Source organism: Littorina saxatilis, linkage group LG11, assembly GCF_037325665.1.
Source record: "Littorina saxatilis isolate snail1 linkage group LG11, US_GU_Lsax_2.0, whole genome shotgun sequence".
Lineage (NCBI taxonomy): Eukaryota > Metazoa > Mollusca > Gastropoda > Littorinimorpha > Littorinidae > Littorina > Littorina saxatilis.
The window spans coordinates 43,663,812-43,686,311 of NC_090255.1; the positions used below are offsets into that span (position 1 = coordinate 43,663,812).

Here is a 22,500-nt window from a genome sequence, read left to right on the forward strand (position 1 = left end):
AATACATTGCATGCGAGCCGAGGATGTGCGTGGTGACTGGCCTTTCTCTTTTATTTGATCACAGTGAAAAATATACTGCCGACCCTCTTCATAACTGGTGAACTGGTGGCCCACGAAGTTCTTTTACTGTCCTGGCTCGCGGATTCTTGCATTTATCACGCCCCAGGTAGTTTTACCAAATTCTTTAATGTAAAGTGAAGGTAAAAGACTGAAACATATGTAAACAAAGGAAACCATAAGAAAAAAATACAAATTAATATGAACAGAATCAAAACACAAAATCGCGACCTCTAAACCACCGCAGTCGCGACCGAGCAACCAACGCTTGGTAGAAAATGGGGTACACAAAAAAATATAATTATTCAAACACACAACGCGCAAAGCCTGGTCGTTGGCTGGCTGTTCTATCGGGCTGCCTGGCTGCCTGTTCCTCCGTGTGAATTCCTCCCACCGCCAAGTCGTTTTTGTGGTTTATTTCGCATTAGGTCCCAGGTAATATTATGAAGTTTTAATACGATCAATCGGACCTATTATCAAGTTAGTGTATCAACTTTTGAACGAACTGCGCCCAGTAGTTTCCCAGCAATAAGCTAAGTCGAGACAGACACACACACAATCAAAGTCTGTTGAGCCCAAGTACTAGCGTACTCGGGGAAAATATTTAGTCAGGATCAACACCACAAACCAGTCATCGCCGAGACTACATTCAGATAGTCTCGGCTAACCTTACCGAAAACCGAGACGGGTCACGCTCGCCTCCGCGAAGCAGGCTTCTGTAGGCTTCCGTAGTACTTACTGAACCTATTTTCTTTCATTCTGAGCACATTTATAGAGTAAACATGACATATCTATATACTTTTGAATTCAGGAGAAGATGAAAAATACAATGCAATCATTTTTTAATCTGTTTCTGAAAATGCGATTTTAATGACAACTTTAATTAGCAAACTCATTAATTAATTTTTAAGCCTCCAAGCTGAAATGCAATACCAGAGTCCGGGCTTCGTCGAAGTGATGACCAATAGGCTGACCTAAATCTTTGTTGCTTTTTGTGAATGTGTATACTAAGCGTGTCGTATCACGTAACTTTTCCAAAAGAACTTAGTAAATATTCATATTAATTAAAACAATCAAATCGTGACTTTGCATGCTACGCAAACAATGGTTGAGGCAATAGGTGCCAAAGTTTCAGGCAGATCCGAGTTCTGGTTTACATTAATTTTGCTGGAGATGGGAACGTGCATAAAAAGTTATCGATCACCGTCCTTGGTACAGTATGTGCATTTAAAGGCTGTTGGGTACTGGCTCTCAAAATCTTTTCAACAGAATGAGTTTTCATGTAACTGAAACTTGGTACACGTACTTAACAGTTACTTGGTGATTTTGTAAGCTTGAAAACACAAATTCCAAGAATTTAGACAAGTTACAATGCCTTTAATTGAAGTAAGTTTGCATTCTTGGCCGAGTCAATGCAGCTGGCTCGAAAATTACTAGACGCGTGACGTCTAGAGCGGAATCGGCCGGGTGGAACGGCGATCTCTACTTATGCCGTGCAATGGGCGCAATCGGGTAGTCTAGTCATGCCTTCAAGAATGCTTCAAGGGTAGGTGAAGAGAAACTAATGACGGGGTGCGAGGGAGACTTCTCCCAGGTTATAACATTTCAAACAATAAATAACGGATTTCATAACATGTATTCTGCTCCCTTCCTGCTTTTTCAGGTGTAATTCCCACTTGAACCCTGTTTTTGTTCAACTTATTGGCAGATATTGGTTGATCTTGTTTTGCATTCTACTCTCTTAATCTTAGACAATATGTGATAACCGGCAAGGTGCTGACTTTCTTTTGTGCATTGTTGATGGTGAATGCATGTTAATTTATTTTTAATATACTTTCTTATGTGATAACCAATGTGCTATATTTTCTCAGGACAAAGAACAAATGTTTATTTTGAATGTTTTATGTATGTTATTATTACGGACACAAACGCTCAGCAATGTAATTTCTCTTTTAGAGATTAATAAAGTTATTGTATTGTATTGTATTGTATTGATATATTGTCACGCGCCGAGGAACACAAACACACACACACACACACACACACACACACACATACACACACACACACGCACGCACGCACACACACACACACATTCACACACAGCCACCCACAAACACACATACACAAACTGATGTGATACACAACACACACACACACACACACACACACACACTAACACGTGATACGACACGCGCTCTTGGTTCCGGAACTACCTCCAGAACCGCTCTCAGACTGTCACCACTGATTCGTTCTCTTCTCAACCTGTCCCTGTCCGCTTCGGCGTCCCACAAGGATCTGTCCTCGGCCCTGTCCTTTTCACCCTGTACACCCAACCCCTCTCCCTGGTCATTTTCGCAACGTCGTATTTACGTTGTGTGTTTGCTGGGTACACTAGCCGTGGGCATTTACAGTCCTTGGCCTGTGCATTATTCGCTGCGGGTCACAGAAGCGCATCACACCGAGCATGCACAGTGCTCCGGGTAAAATTAACCACAGCTAAGTAAGCACAGGCCAAGGACTGAAAGTCTCCACGGCTACTGTACACAGTACCAACGACGTTGATCGATAATTTTTCATGCGCGTTCCCATCTCCAGCAAATGTAAACCGGCACTCGGATCTGACTGAAACTTTGGCACTTATTGCCTCATTCATTGTATGGTTAGAAATAATTAACTTGTGACAATTAAATACGTACCAAGACAGAACAGAAGAATCAGTGCGAGCGGCATGAAGAGACCCAGAGGCATCCTACTAAACATTTTTGGATGACTCATGTTGCCTTTTCAGATCTGGAAAGAAAGCATGTAAAATTCAATAAACGACTCGACGAATCTGCCAAATACAAAATTGAAAGATACCCCCCAAAAGGCTAATTACATTATGTTAGGTCATGAAATACTAGAAAAGTGTAATTTGTTCTAAGGCTCTAGCTCCGTATTAGCTTGAATACTCTTTCTGGTATGTCGCATAACAACAGAACTAATATCTCAAATGACTTGAAATTCCGTATTTACTTTACGACATGTTAGCACAAATCTCCGAAAGTTTGAGGGCATTGCTTTGGCGAGTTACTCAAATGTATCATTTTTTGTCTCATTAACCGCTAAAACGGCTTCAAAAACTGCCTTTTATGCCTTCTGAGAGGATTGACACCTACACCGCTCAGCATGCCGTAGCGTCCTTGGTAGACAAGATATGTATATACAACTGACTGATTTGGATGCAGATTTGAGTGTTCTGTCTAAGGACATGCTAAACATGTTTCGTTTTAGCAGTTCTGATTTGTTGTCAATTTCAACGCGGGAACCTAGATTTTGCGAATTTGATTTTGTGTTGTACGTTCCACTGTATCGACACTACGTCATGTAAACTCAATCTGTTTTCTGATTAAGTTAGGGGAATAAACGACCTTTCCAGTCATATAACTGGTTTTACGATAAACGGCCTCATCAGAAAGATCTGCCCTCAAACGCATGTGTACAGTTTTTTATGACGATTAAACAAACGGTGAAAAACTATGCACTCATCGTACAGCCAGTGAAATATCCTCAGCAAATCTCTTTTTCGTTTTGGTGTACCTTATCTGGTTAATATTTCACAGTGGGCGTGAATGAGTTGCGTTTCTTTTGCCCTGAACTGTATTCAGGAAGGTTGGCAAAGTATGTGCAATTTCAAAGCTCTTACTGCTAAATCATTTTAGAAAATCAATATAGTTTGACCGGAACATTGACACGACCTTTAAATTTAACGAGGGTTAAACAGTCTGGCGTGACACAAGCCTTCGGGTCAACTAGTCTTGCGTACATGTGCCAACTGGCAAACGGTAGTAACTGGACAGCATCGGGCAAGTAAGGACTTCTCTTTGAACGACCGCTTTTTGCAAATGCGCGCAGTTTAAAGTGTCCCGTACACAGGTCGAACTGTGTAGCCCCTGCGATGCTTATGCCCAAGGTAAACTTCTGTAAGGCTGGCGGGCCAATTTCTCACACTGCGGCACCGTCAGTGAAGAAATTGTTAATAAACTGTCCCCACGATATTGTTGGAACACTTTATCATCACCTTATAAAAGATCTCGTTTGCTTTTCTTCTATTTTCTGTCGTTCTCGGAAAAGTCAAATCGGCTGTGGGGACATTACAATAGAAACAATAACACTGATCTCTTTGCTGTGCATGTATGATATTTTGCATCAACATGTCACATGACTAGAATTTGGATAAGGAGAGACATTTTATCACATGGCCTATCTGGTTCTATGGTCTTTATTGTCTACAGCAATACGGTTTTAATCTAAAGTTCAAATGCTGGTCTTTGTGCTTAAACGAAACAGAACATTAAATAATCGGTGTTCCTATATTCTCACGAGAGAGTTCACATTGGTGGGTTACGGTGCGTCCCGCTAGCGCTACGTGTCATTTGTGCTACGTATCGTTTGCGCTATTTTCTGTAGTGCTATCGACACAAATTGCCAAAAACAGTAGTGCTATCGGCACGTAGTGCTATTGCCACAATTCACACATGCCATTATCACTACGTCTCAATAGAACTACGTGTCGATATCACTATTTTTGAAAAACCAAAGTACTGTAGCGCTACGTGTCGATAGCGCTACGTGACGATAACACAACTACATGTTCAAACGGCAGACACTTCCCTTTGTGTGTGCGTGTGAGTGTGTATATATATTGTCTGCATGGCTGGCTGTCGGATCTGTATGTCTGTCTGTCTCTGTCTCTCTCTCTGTCTCTCTCTCTATCTGCACCTCTCAATCGCTCTTTCTCTGTACCTCTTTAAAATCGCTCTCTCCTTGTCTCTCCCGCTCTCCTCCCCCTCTCTCCCTCCATCTGTTTTTCTGTCTTCTCTTGCTCTTTCTTTCTCGCTCGCTCTTTCCCCCACCCCCGTCTCTCCCTCTCTCTCTCTCTCGCATGATACCGTATACACATACACGGATGTTTTTCTGTGTGTGAGTTTGTGTGTACGATACCGTGTGTACGTATGCGTTTGTGCGTGTGCGTGTGTGTATGTGTGTGTGCGTGTGTGTGTGTGTGTGTGTGTGTGTGTGTAATGAAGAGAGAGAGAGAGAGATAGAGAGAGAGAGAGAGAGAGAGAGAGAGAGAGAGAGAAAGAGAGAGAGCAGTAATTGAATTTGCCTTTTAGCGAATGAAAACTATTGTCAAAAACAGTGCATTAAGAACTAAAACCAACGAACCATAACATAACAAGAGGCGAAGCCTTCAAGGCTCACGTAAGAAATCGACAAACAGTAACACAAACTCAGGGACGTAGCACCCGGTAGGGCATGTAGGGCGACCGCCCGACCACTTTTTCCGTAAAAAAAAAAAAGAGAGAGAGAGAGAGAGAGAGAGAGAGAGAGAGAGAAGAGAGAGAGAGAGAGATAGAGAGAGAGAGAGAGAGAGAGAGAGAGAGAGAGAGAGAGAGAGAGAGAGAGAGAGAGAGAGAGAGAGAGATCTACCAACAGAACACCCCACGTAGTATTCACGCGATGGCATAAGGTCGGTTTTTTTGGGTTTTTTTGTGTGTGTGTTAGTCTTGGTCAACTGCTGGAATAGGATGACGTCTTATTTTGACGAGAACGTCACACGTGACGAGTTCCGTCAGGCCATAAAAGTATTGGCGCCAATTTAGTGAAAATTGCTTCTTCGTCCGTCTGCTCCCATGAGAAACAATGGAGGTAAGAAATGTTTTGTATATTCTGTGTGTGAAGCTGGGGTCAGACTGAGGGGTGAGTGATTGTGTGTCAACCGTAAGTACGCCATAACAATTGAGTAACACAGTAACTTGTGGGGTTAACAGTGTCACATGAAACAACATGTAGAGAGAGAATTGAACAATGGACACAAGTGTGCATCCTGGTTGTGATGGATCGAAAACGCGCTAAAAATATTCTGACAAATCCCTCTATTTTTCAGTCATCACTCAGGCTGCCAATGTTGATGGCTGGACGGATCAATAAATTGCTTGTTTAGAAGTAAACCAGTTTGTCAATCCTTGCTTTTTAACACACTAGACAATAATGAAGACGAAAGTCATTTGAAGTAAGTGCTCATCACATTCAACGTATCGGAATTTAGATATAAATGTAAGTCGATTGATAATCACTGATACATTCACCAGCCCGTTGTTTGGTGGAGGATGGAAACTTGAGATGATTAGATGGAACTGAGCTCAGAAGGCACGAAATCGCATCATGTTTTCTTTCTTTTTTAGACCATTACAAGGGGACGGGAAGGGGGGGGGCGGTAGTGTAAGCCCCATATTTCCTTAGCTGTCTCAGCATTTTGTCTTCCATTTTTTTCCGCCCTACCACTTTTATTAGGTGTGCTACGTCCCTGATTAACTCAATCACTCCGTCACACACACACACACACACACAGTACACACACACACACACACACACACACACACACACACACACACACACACACACACACACACACACACACACACACACACACTCACAGAGAAAGAGCATAGGTGAAACTGTGCAAGAAAGCGAGACACTAGATCTAGATCTGTCTGTCTGCATGTAGCCTACTTACATGGACCATAGATAGTCTCGGCCCGCTCAAAATAACAATCACCGAGACTTTCAGTAATTCCATCGCGTGACGTCTAACCCTCGTACGTCATAATGTGACGTCAATGTAATATGACGTCTTCAAATGTTAAAGTTTCTACCACAGACATACATACATACATACATACGCACGCACGCACGCACAGACAGACAAAAGTTAGCATCGCATAGGCTACACTTCGTGGTGAGCCAAAAAGCACCCTCCATCCCTCTCTCTCTCTCTCCGTTAACTGTCTCTCTCTTCCGCTTTCTCGCTCTTTCTCTGTCTGTCTGTCTGTCAATCCCCCCCTCTATCTCTCTCTCTCTCTCCCCCTCTCATTTCATAAAAAGAATTTGGGAGAGAAGAAAAGGTTTCAATATCCTCGGTTATACCTTGTGTCAATATTTTTATTTAAAAATATATGCAATAACACTGTCTTTCAATTTGTCAAAAACAAAGCCCTTTTTTCTGAAAAGATCAAAATCCGAAAGAAACAACTGAAAATCATGCAGAGACTTTCTTCCGAAAATTACAAATCTCTGGCAAAGTGAAAGGAACAACAAAATATTCCTTCAGAGAGAGCGAGAGAGAGAGAGAGAGAGAGAGAGAGAGAGAGAGAGAGAGAGAGAGAGAGAGAGAGAGAGAGAGAGAGAGAGAGAGAGAGAGAGAGAGAGAGAGAGAGAGAGACTCAGACTCAGACTCAGACTCAGACTCAGAACTTTATTACAAAAGGATAAAGGTTTTAGGCAAAGCCTATTCTTCCAACCTGTCCTTTATACAACACATAAAGACAGACGCACATTACAAATATAAATTCAATCATATAAAATACAGAAATACATTGTACAGAATGCAACACAATGTGCATTTAAGGAATTACATAAGGAGAACTCAAAAAATTACAAAATTACATTGACATAGTTATACCTTTCATTTGGGAATAAGTTGCTCCGATCAGCTACACATCCGTTAACATTAGTACAAAATGTTTAACAAAATAACAATCGAACAAGACATTTCATTCACGAATGATGTGTGAACGTGACTGTCTCTTAAACATTTTCACTGAAGTTGCATTTCTTATCTGTTGGGGTAAGGAGTTCCAGAGAAACGCTCCCGAGAAGGCTAAACTCGATTTGTAGAGGTCTATGCGAGGTATGGGAGGGATGATTTTTTGGGACCCATATCTTTTTGTGGCATGTTTGAAATGTGATTGCAAATATTTAGGACAGTCGTCATTTAGAATTTTATACATGAACACAGCCTTGTTTAACGTCAACTGATCTTTCAAGGGGAGGAAATTCAAGAGCTTTAGTTTATCATCCGTGGACCTATTCAAATCATGCAGAATAAGTTTTGCAGCTCGGCGATGCAGGGAATTGAGTCTTTTTAAATGAACATCACTGCAGTTATCCCAAAGTGTCGATGCGAAGTTTATATGAGGCATTATGTGGGCGTAATAGAACATTTTGAGTGCTGCAGAATCAGCGTAATGCCTTAATTTTGATAACAGGTACAAATTTTTTGATACTAGTTTGCAAATATTACTCAAATGAGTTTGCCATTTCAAATCTTGATGAATGGTAACACCCAATAATCTATGTTCCCTAACTTGCTGCACTTGAGTTGAACCAACTGACAGTTGTAATTGTAAAGGACTTAATTGGTGTTTTTGTCTCGTGGTTATCACCATACTCTTTGTTTTAATCGGATGAATGATCATTGCATTAGAAACGCACCACTCAGTGATTTCATCCACACTTGTTTGAAGAGAAGAGTTGACGGATTCCAAAGATTTTTGACTGGTGTGAACAGAAGAGTCATCGGCGAAGAACTCACATCTAACTTTTTCATCGGACACATGAAGGGGTAAATCATTTATATAAATACAGAACAAGATAGGTCCTAATACAGACCCTTGAGGGACACCACTTCTGACAAACTCATTTGACGAAGTTTTACAGTTAATGGATACATACTGTTTCCGTTTTGAAAGATACGATTCAAAAAAGGCACAGGCTGAGTCGTCTTTTAAATAGCATTTTAATTTCTTTAGTAGAAGTGAGTGATCTACTAGGTCAAAGGCTTTCTTAAAGTCCAAAAACAACGCTCCCGTTATGTCTGCTTTGTTTATTGCTGACAGCCAAGTCTCGCATAAAGAGCTTAAGGCGGTGTGGCAGGAATGCTTAGAGCGGAATCCAGACTGAAAAGGATGAAACAGATTCATTTGTTCCATATATGCCAGTAGGTGTTTTTGTATGTGCTTTTCTAAGGGTTTAGATAGAACAGGTAAGAGGGAAATAGGTCTAAAGTTGTTTGGGTCTGTAAGATCCTTATTTTTTGGAAGGGGTAATACTTTTGCACACTTTAAAATAGAAGGGAACACGTTTTGTTGTATGCTTAGGTTATAAACATAAGTTAGGGAATCGACAATGTAAGGTAAAGCAAGTTTTAGCAACTTGACTGGAATCTTGTCTGGACCCATTGACTTCTTATTCGCCATTTGTTCTACCAGTTTTCCTACTTCGTGCACTGAGATTGGAGGAATAGAAAACGTGTCAGTTTGAGTCAACTTTTGTCCACAGAATGTTTTTAATTTTTCAAAACAATCATCCGTATCAAGGGAATCATTGTGATTGAGACAAGATTTTTAGGTTGTCTGCTAGCGAAATGAAGTGTTTGTTAAAATCATTTGGAGATATTTGTGAATGAGTATTGGTTGATCCCTTCCTAGATTTATCAAGAATTTCATTCACTGCTCGCCAGATTGTAGCTGTATCCCTTTTTTCAGAAATCAGTTTATTAAAATATTCTGCCTTTGCTTGTCTCACTGTGTCTAAAACTTTATTTTTTTGCAGTTTATACTCTGTTTTCATGTTGCGCTCTTTAAAATAATCACGCATCGCCATAGCCTCGATAATGTCTGAGGTTAACCAAGGGGGGAGCTGGGGATGTTTCACTCTATGCTGACGTAGTGGTGCGTGTTTATCAATTATTGAACACAAAATATGGTGAAAAATATTGCAAGCGCCCTCTGCGTCACTGCAATTGAATACGCTATAAAATGGGGCTTGGTTAAGGTCAAAGAAAAAGGCAGATTCATCAAAATACTTGAAACTTCTGTATTCGATTGTTGTGTGGCCTTTATGACATGATTTTGGCAATCTAAGAGAAATCGAGCAAAAAACAGAATGATGGTCACTAAAACTGGAATGCACTACTTGCGCATTTGCAACGATATTCTTACTATCAGTGTAAATATGATCAATCAGGGTTGATGAAGTATTTGTTTCTCTTGTAGGGGTTTTAACCAGCTGATGAAGACCAAACAGAGCAGTGGTTGAGCACCACGTTGTTTGAGGCCTGAGTTGGTTAATGTTAAAATCGCCAAGCAATACAACATTCTCGTCACGAGCCTTCACTCTGTCCATCATAGAAACAAAATCATCAATCCACCTTGACGTTTCAGCAGGGTTACGATACACATAGCCAATAAGCAAGGGAGAGGATTTGTCATGTTTTAGTTCCAACCACATACATTCAACATTTTCATCTTCAAGATCAGTTCTACGTTTGACAATCCCAGCAATGGACTGATGAACATAAACAGCGATGCCTGTTTGGCCTACTCGTGCATTGTCCCGTCGTAAAACCGAATAATTCGGAATAATAACAAAGCTGTCTGAGATACGCGAATCTAGACGCGTTTCACTTACACCGAAGAGCTGTACCAGCTCTGGTTGCTGGTTTAGCAATACACAGACATCGTGTACTTTGTTGACTAAATGATAAATATTTACATGCCCTATACGGAGAACAGTAGTTTGATGTTGTTGACATTAGGACGAAGTGCAATATTGTAACAAACAGCAGTAGATAATAAAGCAAGGAAAATCCGGAAATATGAGTATCCGGAGCAGTCAAAACAACAGTTCTAGTATATCATAAACGCACAAGGATTTCTCCAAGTAAATGTCAAGATTCCCACAACACGAATTATAGTTGCTATTTAGAACAGGATGATACAGGATGAGATAGCAGCACACAAAGGTATGCAATCAAAAATAAAGAAACAAATTGTTGCTTAAAAATGAAGGGTGACCGAACAAAAGGTAAAGCAAATCCCACAACAAACAATGGGATACTAGATAATATAAGCTTAAATGCAAGATGAACAAAACGTTCACAGAAATTAAGGAGACCAGCCGCTTTCTTTGCGGATGAAAATAAGCCAATGGCTTCAGGGCACGACACATACAATGCCGTCACTATAGCGTGACCGACCTGAGGCACGTATAAGAAGCGAGCACGTCCAAGTCAGGTCACGAATTTAGCTGTAGAACACAGTTAACAAAGTTAGTTTGAAGATTCCTCAATACGATGAAGGCAGCGCGATTATGCTCACACACAATGCAGGGCTGGTACACAGTTGAAGATCTATCCTTAAAGACACAGTCCACCTTTTCTCTTCTCACGGGTTTTGCTACGAAGCAAAAACAAAAGGGGTTTTAAACGTAGGTTCACAACTCCAGTTACCATAGAACACGAACCTGTGCACAATATCACGATAGTGATAAGTTTAGACACACAGAATCGTCACGGTAACTCACTTGCCCTTTTGAGTTCAGGAACTCGAACGGGCGCACAAAATATTAAGGTAGTGAACGATTTAGACACTCGCCCTCCTGGGTCGAGGACACGAACGGGCGCACAAATAACAAATTAGTGCACGATCTACACACTTGCCCTCCTGAGCTGAGGGAATCTTACCCTTTGCAGGAGAATGCACAGATAACTATATTGTTCACGAGAAATCTCCATGAGTCAAGTGGCCATGAGCATTGAGTTCAATGCTAGTTAAGTTGTTACATAGTTTCTACATAATTATGTTCCGCCTAGGAAGTGGACGTACGTAGGGCAAACGTAGGACTCCTGTTTCCTGCTTGAGTCTCTCTCTCTCTCTCTGTCTCTCACGCAAACGAACGCACTCCCCCCCCCCACACACACATACGTACGTATGCACGGGTATGCACGCGTAAGAGTAATTTTCATACCTGCACATATGCGCACATACATACATACACACACACACACACACACACACACACACACACACACACACACACACACACGCATACATACATACATACATACATACATACATACATACATACATACATACATACATACATACACACATACCCACACACACACATACCCACACACACACACACATACACACACATACATACATACATACATACATACATACATACATGCATGCATGCATGCATGCATGCATGCATACATACATACATACATACATACATACATACATACATACATACATACATACATACATACATACATACATACATGCATGCATGCATGCATGCATGCATGCATGCATGCATGCATGCATGCATGCATGCATACATACATACATACATACAAACATACATCTATATATATATACGACTAGTGTCTGTCTGTCTGTCTGTCTGTGTGTCTGTGCGCGATGCGCGGCCAAGGTTCTCGATGGATCTGCTTCAAATTTGGTGGGCTTATTCAGAGAGACCCCGGACACAACCTCATCGATGAGATATTTCAACAAGTGCTCTCAGCGCGCAGCGCGGAACCGATTTTGGTTCCACCTCAGCTATTTTGGTTCCACCTCAGCTTACCCGGGCCCCCATACCGACACACCATAGCCGCTACACCACATCACAACGCCAAAGTTCTCGGTGGATCTTTTTCAAATTTGGACACCGTATTCAGCTACACCCCGGACACAATATCATCGATGAGATATTTCAACACGGGCTCTCAGCGCGCAGCGCTGAACTCATTTTTGTTTTTGCGTTCATTTCACCATTATAAGTAACTCTTCCTTATCTTCTCCAGTGTTTGGCGTTTATCTCCCTTCCTTCGTGTGGCTTTCCCGTTCAGTTCTAAGTTACTATTACTATTTTTAGAATGTCACTGCGCTGTCCACTGCGCTGTCCACAACGCTTCCCTTGCACCCGTAAGTTGTTCTTACTGTCAAAGTGAAAAGGTCGAATCAATTTATAGCCACGCGAAAAATACACTCTCACCTATCTCTATATATTTATAGATACAGATATGCATATATATATACGGCTTCTCTGTGTGTGTGTGTGTTTGTGTGTGTGTGTAGGCAAAAACCTATGTATTATAGAGTTCTGTTTGTGATGGGGTCTAGCGGCTTTTGTCTGTCTGTATGTTCTGGCATGTGAGAAGCCACAGCAGATAATATAGGGCTAAGAAATAAGCTCTAAAATTCTCAATCCCGTTTGACAGGACTTCGCCTTTCAAAGGTGATTGTGGTGAACCGCCACGCTGTCTGTCTCTGTCGCACCGTTCACCCCAAATTCCCGTTTCTGAGGTACTATTTTTAGAATGTCACTGCGCTGTCCAGAACGCTTCCCTTGCACCCGTAAGTTGTTCGTACTGTCAAAGTGAAAAGGTCGAATCAATTTATAGCCACGCAAAAAATACACTCACCTATCTCTATATATTTATAGATATAGATATACATATTATATATATACGGCTTCTCTGTGTGTGTGTTTGTGTGTGTGTGTGGGAAAAAACCTGTTGATTGTAGAGTTCTGTTTGTGATGGGGTCTAGCGGCTTTTGTCTGTCTGTATGTTCTGGCATTTGAGAAGCCACAACAGAAAATATAGGGCTAAGAAATAAGCTCTAAAATTCTCAATCCCGTGTGACAGGACTTCGCTTGCAGAGGTGATTGTGATGAACCGCCACGCTGTCTGTCTCTGTCTCGCGATTCACCCCGGCGAAGCCGGGTATTCCTCTAGTACATACATACATACATACATACATACATACATACATACATACATACATACATACATACATACATACATACATACATACATACATACATACATTCATCTCTCCCAGCAAGCATATGGACTCATGATTGTTTAGTACGTTACACAAGTGTAGCTGCAGTCATTACATGTACGCTACCCGGGTGGGGGTAGTGTTGCCGAAAAAACGGTGTTGCACCGTTATACACCCAATGAGGCGACACAGGACTCCCCTGGGGGGGCAAGGGGTGTGAGAGAGAGAGAGAGACAGAACCAATGAGGCGACACAGGACTCCCCTGGGGGGGCAAGAGAGAGAGAGAGAGAGAGAGAGAGAGAGAGAGAGAGAGAGAGAGAGAGAGAGAGAGAGACAGAACACAAGACAAGACAAAGACACATTCTTTATTAACGAGGGTAATGGCATAAGCAAACAGGTGTTTTTTACATCCAGCCCTCGCCCATGGGAGGGTTTCATCTAATGATAATAGCCTACGTTTAAAAAATGTTAGAATATGAATCAAAGAAGTAATACAAAGCAAACAACAGAACAAACAAACGATTAACAGACTAAACAAACACACACAAACATACATACAAACGAACATAACATAAGAGAGAGAGAGAGAGAGATAGAGAGAGAGAGAGAGAGAGAGATAGGGAGAGAGTGAAAGAGAGAGAGAGAGAGAGAGAGAGAGAGAGAGAGAGAGAGAGAGACAGAGAGAGATAACTCAGAACTCCGAATGGTTTATTATATTAAGGCCACAGAGAGAGAGAGCGAGAGAGAGAGAGACAGAGACAGAGAGAGGCAGAGAGAGAGAGAGAGTGAGTGAACGAGCGAGTGAGGAAGAGAGAGAGAGATAGAGAGTCACACACACACACACACACACACACACACAGACACACACAGACACAGACACACACTGAAACAGACACACACACACGCACACACACACACAAAGACATACATATGTACACACACAAACCAGGAGTGAGAGAGAGAGAAAAAATGAGAAAGAGAGAGTCGTCAGTAAGTAGTTGTATTGACACGTAGCGATAATGACACGTAGCGCTAAAAGATGTAGTGCTGTCGACACGTAGTGATAATGAACGAATGATAGCGACTCATAGACAAATGATTTGTAGCACTAATCAACGTAGCGATAGCGGCACGTAGCACAAATGACACGTAGGACACATGACACGTAGCACAAATGACACGTGGCGCTAGCGATACCACCCGGTGGGTTATTCTCTAGAGCTGTGAACCAGTTGAAACCATGTTACGAAATTGACATTTCTTTTAACTGAGACATTTTAACCTGACAAAAAGCTAAGATATCATTAATAAGAACTGGTTCCATTATATTCTTGGCCTGCAGATTAAAGGCCCACTCATCTTCACGTAAACCATCAGTTTCTGGTCACAGACACTGTCAGGCTTTTACACACAGTACAAACACCCTTTCGTTTAAACACTAAACGCTTGAGAACATGGTAGGTGTTCTCCGCTAAGAGCAAGCATTTTTCAAAGAATTTATTTTTGCATGGCCAGCCGGATTGTCTAGTACCACAATGTTTTGGCGCTAGAGCTAACTTTTAAAATCTAAATAATAAGTTGGCAGCTTGTAAAACAAACATTTTTAAATCATAAAAGATTTTTTTCTCATCAGGGCAAGATCAGTACAATTCGAAGTTTTGAAATTTGACAAAAAAAGGAGCCTGGAAGCACGTCACGAAAGGTCGTTTTCCCAAGAAGACGAATTGTCTGCATATCACTTGCTTCTTTGAAGCCAACCGCCGCCGATTAGTGCGTGTGAATCCCAGTCGTTTGTTGCTTTTTTATTTTAGATTCAGAGGTGCGCAAGAGGTCTTGCAGATACAGCGAGTCGCATTGACATCACAAACTGACGACGAAATTGTGACCAAGAAAAAGGAAAGTGTGTGTCACGGGTCCATGATAGCTCATAGGTAAAGTAAACCACGAAATCTGGTGTGTGGTTTACGCAAGCTAATTGGCCATTCAAACAAACTGTGTCATTTAATTCTGTTAAATGCTATTGCAAGTGTGTTCCATAAGGTTAGAACTGCTTTTTCCGCATGTCTACTTTCAGTAAATTGCAAAGGCTTTAAAGTAAGTCAACTTCGTAACATGGAAACCATAAGTTGTGATATGGATTTTAACACTGATGATTATATAAAAAAGACATTGATATATACTTTGATTTTTGTTGTATGTCTGTATCATCGTATCTTACTGGAGTATTACTGAAAAAGTAAAGAGAATACATTGAAGTTGCCATTTAATATAGGTTATATTCTTTTAAAGGACTTAAAACGCTTTTCACAAAATGCTACACAGCTCCGGAGAGTAACCCTCATACACGAATGGAAAATGGTGGTAAATTACGTAAACGGTATAATGCAAGTGTGATGCAGTTTGATGTCGAGTAAATCGAACACAAAGTAAGCAAACGTTTACCAACAGAACACCTGATAACTGGCAAAAGCTTGCCACTTGTATCTGTAATTCAACAATCGACAAGTAGAAACAGAATCAACCGGACAAAGTAAGCAGAGCGAAACTAATAGAAAAACGTGTATGTTACAAGGGCTTTAGTAGGAAGCACAATGCTGCCATTCTCAGTGAGTCACGGTTCTCAACAGTCCCGGTAAGGCTGGCAGCGTGTGGAATTTCACACAATAGATAAACAGGATTGGTTAGAGTCTATGGCTAGTACCGTCCTTACTCAATGGTTTAACGTCCTCTTAGACCAACTGATCTATATTGGGACAGGTATTGGTAATACGCTGAAGATATGGTGTGTTACTTTGATTCGAACAAGCCCGCTGTGGCTGTCTTCTTCGACACACCAGCATTGGGTTTGTCTCGTCAAAGTATCGAAATACGATCGTAATAATCAGAGACGAGAGATGATGCATGCGTGTCTTCGTGTTTTCCAAGCCCTGAGACTTTCGCTGTGAACGTGGGATCTTCGTTTTCGTGCGCATGTGTGCACACGGGGGTGTTCGAACAAAAGTTGACTCCGAGAAATAAATCTCTCGCCAAACGTGGGGATCGAACCCACGCTGATAGCGACCAACTGGCAACAAAGCCAGCGCGCTACAAACTGAGCTACGTCCCCGCCCCATCAGAATGGGTTTTTAAAGCGGTTTTAAAGGCGGAGGTTGAAATTAAGCATTCGAAAGCTACTTTATGCTGCTTGTATTTTGCAAAAATAAATATTGCAACAAAGGCAGAGGAACGGGTGAGAACCAAAAGGTCGAGGGTCAAAAGGTCGAGGCACAAAAGGTCGAGGACATTTGGTCAAGAGTCAAAAGGTCGAGTGCGACAAAAGGTCGAGGGTTACAAAAGGTCAACAGCAAAACGTCTACGGGACAAAAGGTCGAGGATCTAAAAAGGTCGAGAAAAAAAAAAGTCCAGGATTAAACATTTCGATTTAATTTTCTGTGTCCATTCGTGATGAAAATTCTGCTTCGAGTGCCTATTGTGCGTATCACAGGTGTGATTTGTGAATATGATCACACACACACACACACACACACACACACACACACACACACGCACGCACGCACGCACGCACGCACGCACGCACGCACGCACACACACACACACACACACACACACACACACACACACACACACCCACACACACGCACACACACACACACACACACACACACACACACACACCACTTCAAAGTTTAAACAAATCTGTTCTTCACATCATTATATCTTGTTGATTGTAATTGTTCCCGATGTTCATCGTATAAATGCTGTAGGTCTATTTACTGACAATTTTGTGCACTTAGAATTTGACATATATTTATAATTTACTATTGTTTGTATTTGCAGAGGCGTATTGCTAAAGTCCTATTCATTTATTTTCCATCGTGCATTTCAAAGACAGGCTGTCTTCTACCTTACGCATTTTATTATGGTCATGACTGTATCATCACCATTATCATATCATCACCATTAACAGCATGACATGGACACAAGCAAGAGAAGACCGCTCATGATTGTCGAGTTGCACATGAGCTTCTTTGAGTTTTGAAGCATGTGATTATGTGCAGACCTGCTAGTGCCTAATCTCCCTTCGTGTGTACACACAAGCAAAAGCCCAAATGCGCACGGAAAAGATCCTGTAATCCATGTCAGAGTGCGATGGGTTATATAAAAACACAAAAATACGCAGCGAGCTTCCCCCGAGAGTGGCGTATGGCTGCCTGAATGGCGGGGTAAAAACGGTCATGTGCGTGAAACCCCACTCGTGCAAATTCAAGAGTGAACGTGAGAGTTTCAGCCCATGAACGAAGAGGAAGAAGAAGACGCATGTGATAGCGGTCGGACCGAAGGCGAAGAAAGGGTCCGGGTGTACATAATAATAATGATAATAATAATAATAATGATAATAATAATAATGATGACATCTTATATAGCGCGAACCTCAGTAAGCCATCTTCTCCGTGCTTTATATATAACTATGAATAGAAACATTCTATTTAACCATCAAATACATATACATTCTACACTATAACGCAACAATACATTTATTTCAAATTTGCATTCATTCACTATTCCACACCTAGCTGTAGCATGTGATGTGAGCGTCTTTCTTGGTCTTGTCTATCTCCGCTTGTTGTGAAAAAGCTTGATAGTCCTCTCGATTTGTCTGTCTGGAATGAGAACCGCCTTTGCCACCCCTCTGACCGACTATGTTCGTATGACCTCCTCTGTTCTGAGGTGCGCTGAATGCAGCTACGTTGTCACCTTTGCCTGCTAGTATCTTGGACGGATGTGCCACGCGATAGTTCTCTGCAAACTCAATAAGTTCCGCCAGCTTCTTTGGGTTCCTCTCGCGTAGGAACACGGCTAGCTCTTTCGCTACACTAGACAGCATCTGTTCCTGGATCACTAGTTCTGCTAGGCTCTCAAAGGTGTTTTCCGTTCCGTTCAGCTGTACCCAACGATCAAACAGGTGTCTCAGTCGAGTACCAAATGACAAACATGATTCTTCCACTTCAGGTTTCGCAGACCTGAACTTCTGTCTAAAACCTTCTGCGTTACAGTGAAACTTTGTCAATAAACATTCCTTCAAGGTCTCGTACTGTAGTCCTCCCTTTGCATTCAGAGTATGAAACAAATTCAAAGCTTGACCGTCTAGAACTGCGCTAAGAAGGATTCCCCAATCTTTCTTTGGCCAGCTCAACGCTTCTGCATGTGCTTCAAATCTACAAAGGAACGAGTCCATAGAATCTATAGCTTCCTTGAACATGGGTAGGCTAGGATAGTTCCTCGGGTGGGTCTTTTGCTCTCTGTCCCGATGTTCAGGTCGCTCTCGATTCCCGTTTGCTTCCGTACGTGCCATCGCTTCAATGTCTAACTTCTTTAATTCAAAGTTAAAACTTTCTAATGTCTTCTCTCTCTCTCCTCTCAGTATCAGCTTCAACTTCTTTAGCTTTAGTTTCAGCTTCAGCTGCCTTAGCTTTAGCTTCAACTTCAGCTGCCTTAGCTTTAGCTTCAACTTCAGCTGCCTTAACTTTAGCTTCAGCTTCAGCTGCCTTAATTTTAGCTTCAGCTGCCTTAAGTTTAGCTTCATCTGCCTTAGCTTTAGCTTCCTCTGCTTTAACTTTAGCTTCAGCTTCAGCTGCCTTAACTTTAGCTTCAGCTTCAGCTGCCTTCGCTTTAGCTTCAGCTTCAGCTTTAATCTTTTCCATTTCCCTAACCACGACTCTCTCATCTCTCTCCATGCACTGCAGAATATATTTCTGTTGCGCTTCTCCAGTCATATTTAGTTTGTTAGACTGGGCCAAGTATTCCTCAAAGTTGGTATCCTTTTAGGCGCTCGCCATGTTCAAAAGTATTGTAAAATTACTCCAACAAAAAATGAACTCACAACCGACGTGATCTGAACACGCCTTCAATAACTATCCGCTATTTACTGGGGTCTTTCAGTTAAACTTTCTACAAATTATATTTGTTCAGTTTGGTGATTCTATCACACCAACTCACTGTATCCCAGTGACATCATATCGATTGTTGTTTCTTGAACAACTCAATCAATATATCAAGTCTTCTTCTTCTTCTTCTTGGCGTTCGCAAATATATCAAGTTATTTTAGTGTAATAATTGGTTACAAGTATTCACAAGACATTTGACAAACTGACAAACAAACCTTGAAAAACAAACAAACAAGACTATTTGAAAAATAACAGTATAAGAAAAGAAAAATTCTGGAAAAATTAAATTTCAAAAATGTTCTAAACCCAATCTATACTGGACACTAGGCTACTGATTGGGATGGGGTTAAATGTAATTAAAAATGTGACCAAATAGTGTAGACTAAATCAAGGCACACTACTAAGTAAAAACATCAAGTTTATTCAAACATGTAAAATGTCCAAGTTACATTTTAACTCCAATAGAGTGGTACGATGGTAGCAAGGATCAAACAATGATCTAAAAAGCAATAGGGAAGAGCTTTACCTCTTACTACTAAGGCAAGAAAGTTGGGGGAAAGGAAAAAGAAAATTAAGGAAATGATTCAAAGTTCTTCAATAACAGTAACATTTCAATTTACTGTTAGGTGATAATACGGGCGAAGTGTTACTGACAACGGATGTATCCGGGAACGCAAAGACGTTTCCTTAAGCCGATAGAAAAATTAAAAAGAAGAAACAAATTTTGAACCCAAAATGTAAAAAAAAATTTTTTAACAAAATTGATGATCAAAATAAATTAAACAATTTAAATTTTATGAAAAAAAATTCTGTAATTCCAAAACTATTCAAGATTTACACAACTGAGGAACCATTCAGAGGGAAAATTTTTACAACTTCACATAATATAAATACAATATAAAATTTCTACACAAGCGGAAGTAGTAGGTATGCTAGATTATAATATAATAGTAATTAAATTTATAAATCTCCAACACACAGGAAATACTAGTCTGCGTGACTCAGGTTTTAGCCCAAAATAAGACAAAACCAAAAGCAATTTATAAACAATCAAGTTTGAACAAGGTTACATATAAACACAACAACAACTATCTGCCCCCAAATTCTTATAATTATTATCTTATTACAACAGTGTCGGGAACAGAAAGGTTCTAAAGATGGCTTAGTGCCCGTGTACGGAGAAACGGTAGCAAAGAGGTTAAAGATAAAGAAGCGTATTCACACTCAGACAAGTTCTTCCTTAAATGTTATTCTACTTAGTTGCACTATGCTATGACATTCAAACCGCACTCATTTACTCGCTTTAGACTCCCAGAAAGAAAAAGATCACTGAGCCCGCGTGCGTCACGAAATACACGTACAAGTTATAGACGCACCCCTTAACGCTGGAGAAGGGTACACTCAAGACGATTACAGTACATTCACAAGTTATCTAGATCTTTCAAAATAAATTACTGTCCCTGTACTTAGTTACACCTATTTTCTTGTCAAAACAATCAAAACAAATTAAAAAAAAACACAAACACTTTACATTTATCAACAATTTGTTTCTTCAATAAACACTATGAAATGTAACTAGAACAATAGGTAAATCAAAACAACAACAGCAAAATTTCAACCCGTCCCAATATGAAACACAGGAGAGGTAGAAAAACAGAAAAAAATTCTATCTACTTCTGATCTAAACTTAACTTACACAATACATACGTATATGACGATGGACAAAAGGCAAAACTATTTAAGTTATTGTTTTAAGTTTAACTCACTTGAGTTAGGAACTCATTAATGACTCCTTCAAAAGAAGGTTAGCGTTTACGGCCTTATGAAAGGCACACACTTGGGGTCACCATTGTTAATGAATGCAAATGCGCTAGTACGCTATCATACAGAAGCAAACACAACTCCAAATGTAAGTTCCCTCCACTGTATTATACAGGTATGACAGCATACACACAAATACACACAATCATGAACATAAATGTTAGGTACTCAAAAATCCAGTACTCACAGTTTTGTAGGCAAAAAACCCAACTCGAGATGACAATCTCGTACACAATTGCAATGACAAAACTCTCTACCCTTCACTTAGGTATAAAACTACAAAGTCCGTGAACTCACAGGCACACGATATCTAGTTTACAGGTATTTACTCACGGCTCGTGTGTAGTCAACAAAAACCACGTTATAGTTTCTACTACGGCAGACTTAAATCACCGTCTGCTCTGTCTACTAAATATTCCTTATCTCTTAAGTAATTAAGATATTGTAGACATATTTTAATTCTGGTCATACGCAGAATTACACAGCGTCTATTGCTGTTCACTAGGAAATGTATTTTACTACTAATTCCTGCTACTGGTGACCTCGGTCTACTCAGTTTCTACCGCCCTGTGACCACTATGGTCCAACTCTACGGACAAAAATAACCGTGCACTAGCTTCTAGAAATCCCGTCGAATCTCAGCTATGCGGGTCTATAGGCGTGATATTCCGGCGGCTTCTCAGATCCTTCATTCTGTCATCTGGCCACTATCTGCCTTTCCGACCGGTTACACGACGCACCGCACAACTGCATGGACTGGGTGGCCGAGTGGTAACGCACTTGCGCTCGGAAGCGAGAGGTTGCGAGTTCGACCCTGGGTCAGGGCGTTAGCAATTTTCTCCCCCCTTTCCTAACCTAGGTGGTGGGTTCAAGTGCTAGTCTTTCGGATGAGACGAAAAACCGAGGTCCCTTCGTGTACACTACATTGGGGTGTGCACGTTAAAGATCCCACGATTGACAAAAGGGTCTTTCCTGGCAAAATTGTATAGGCATAGATAAAAATGTCCACCAAAATACCCGTGTGACTTGGAATAATAGGCCGTGAAAAGTAGGATATGCGCCGAAATGGCTGCGATCTGCTGGCCGATGTGAATGCGTGATGTATTGTGTAAAAACATTCCATCTCACACGGCATAAATAAATCCCTGCGCCTTGAATATGTGCGCGATATAAATTGCATAAAAAAAAATATTTAAAAAAATTAAAA

General features: G+C 40.9%; 1 protein-coding gene across 1 annotated transcript in view; it reads right to left on the reverse strand.

Annotated features, from left to right (window-relative positions):
• LOC138980544 (uncharacterized) overlaps positions 1-2,852 on the reverse strand; it is a 47,239-nt gene extending 44,387 nt beyond the window's left edge. The window contains exon 1 of the mRNA XM_070353434.1: positions 2,757-2,852. Within this exon, the coding sequence (XP_070209535.1) occupies positions 2,757-2,835 (79 nt within the window). The 5' untranslated portion in view covers positions 2,836-2,852. The remainder of the gene's footprint in view (positions 1-2,756) is intronic.
• Between the last annotated feature and the right edge of the window lie 19,648 nt (positions 2,853-22,500).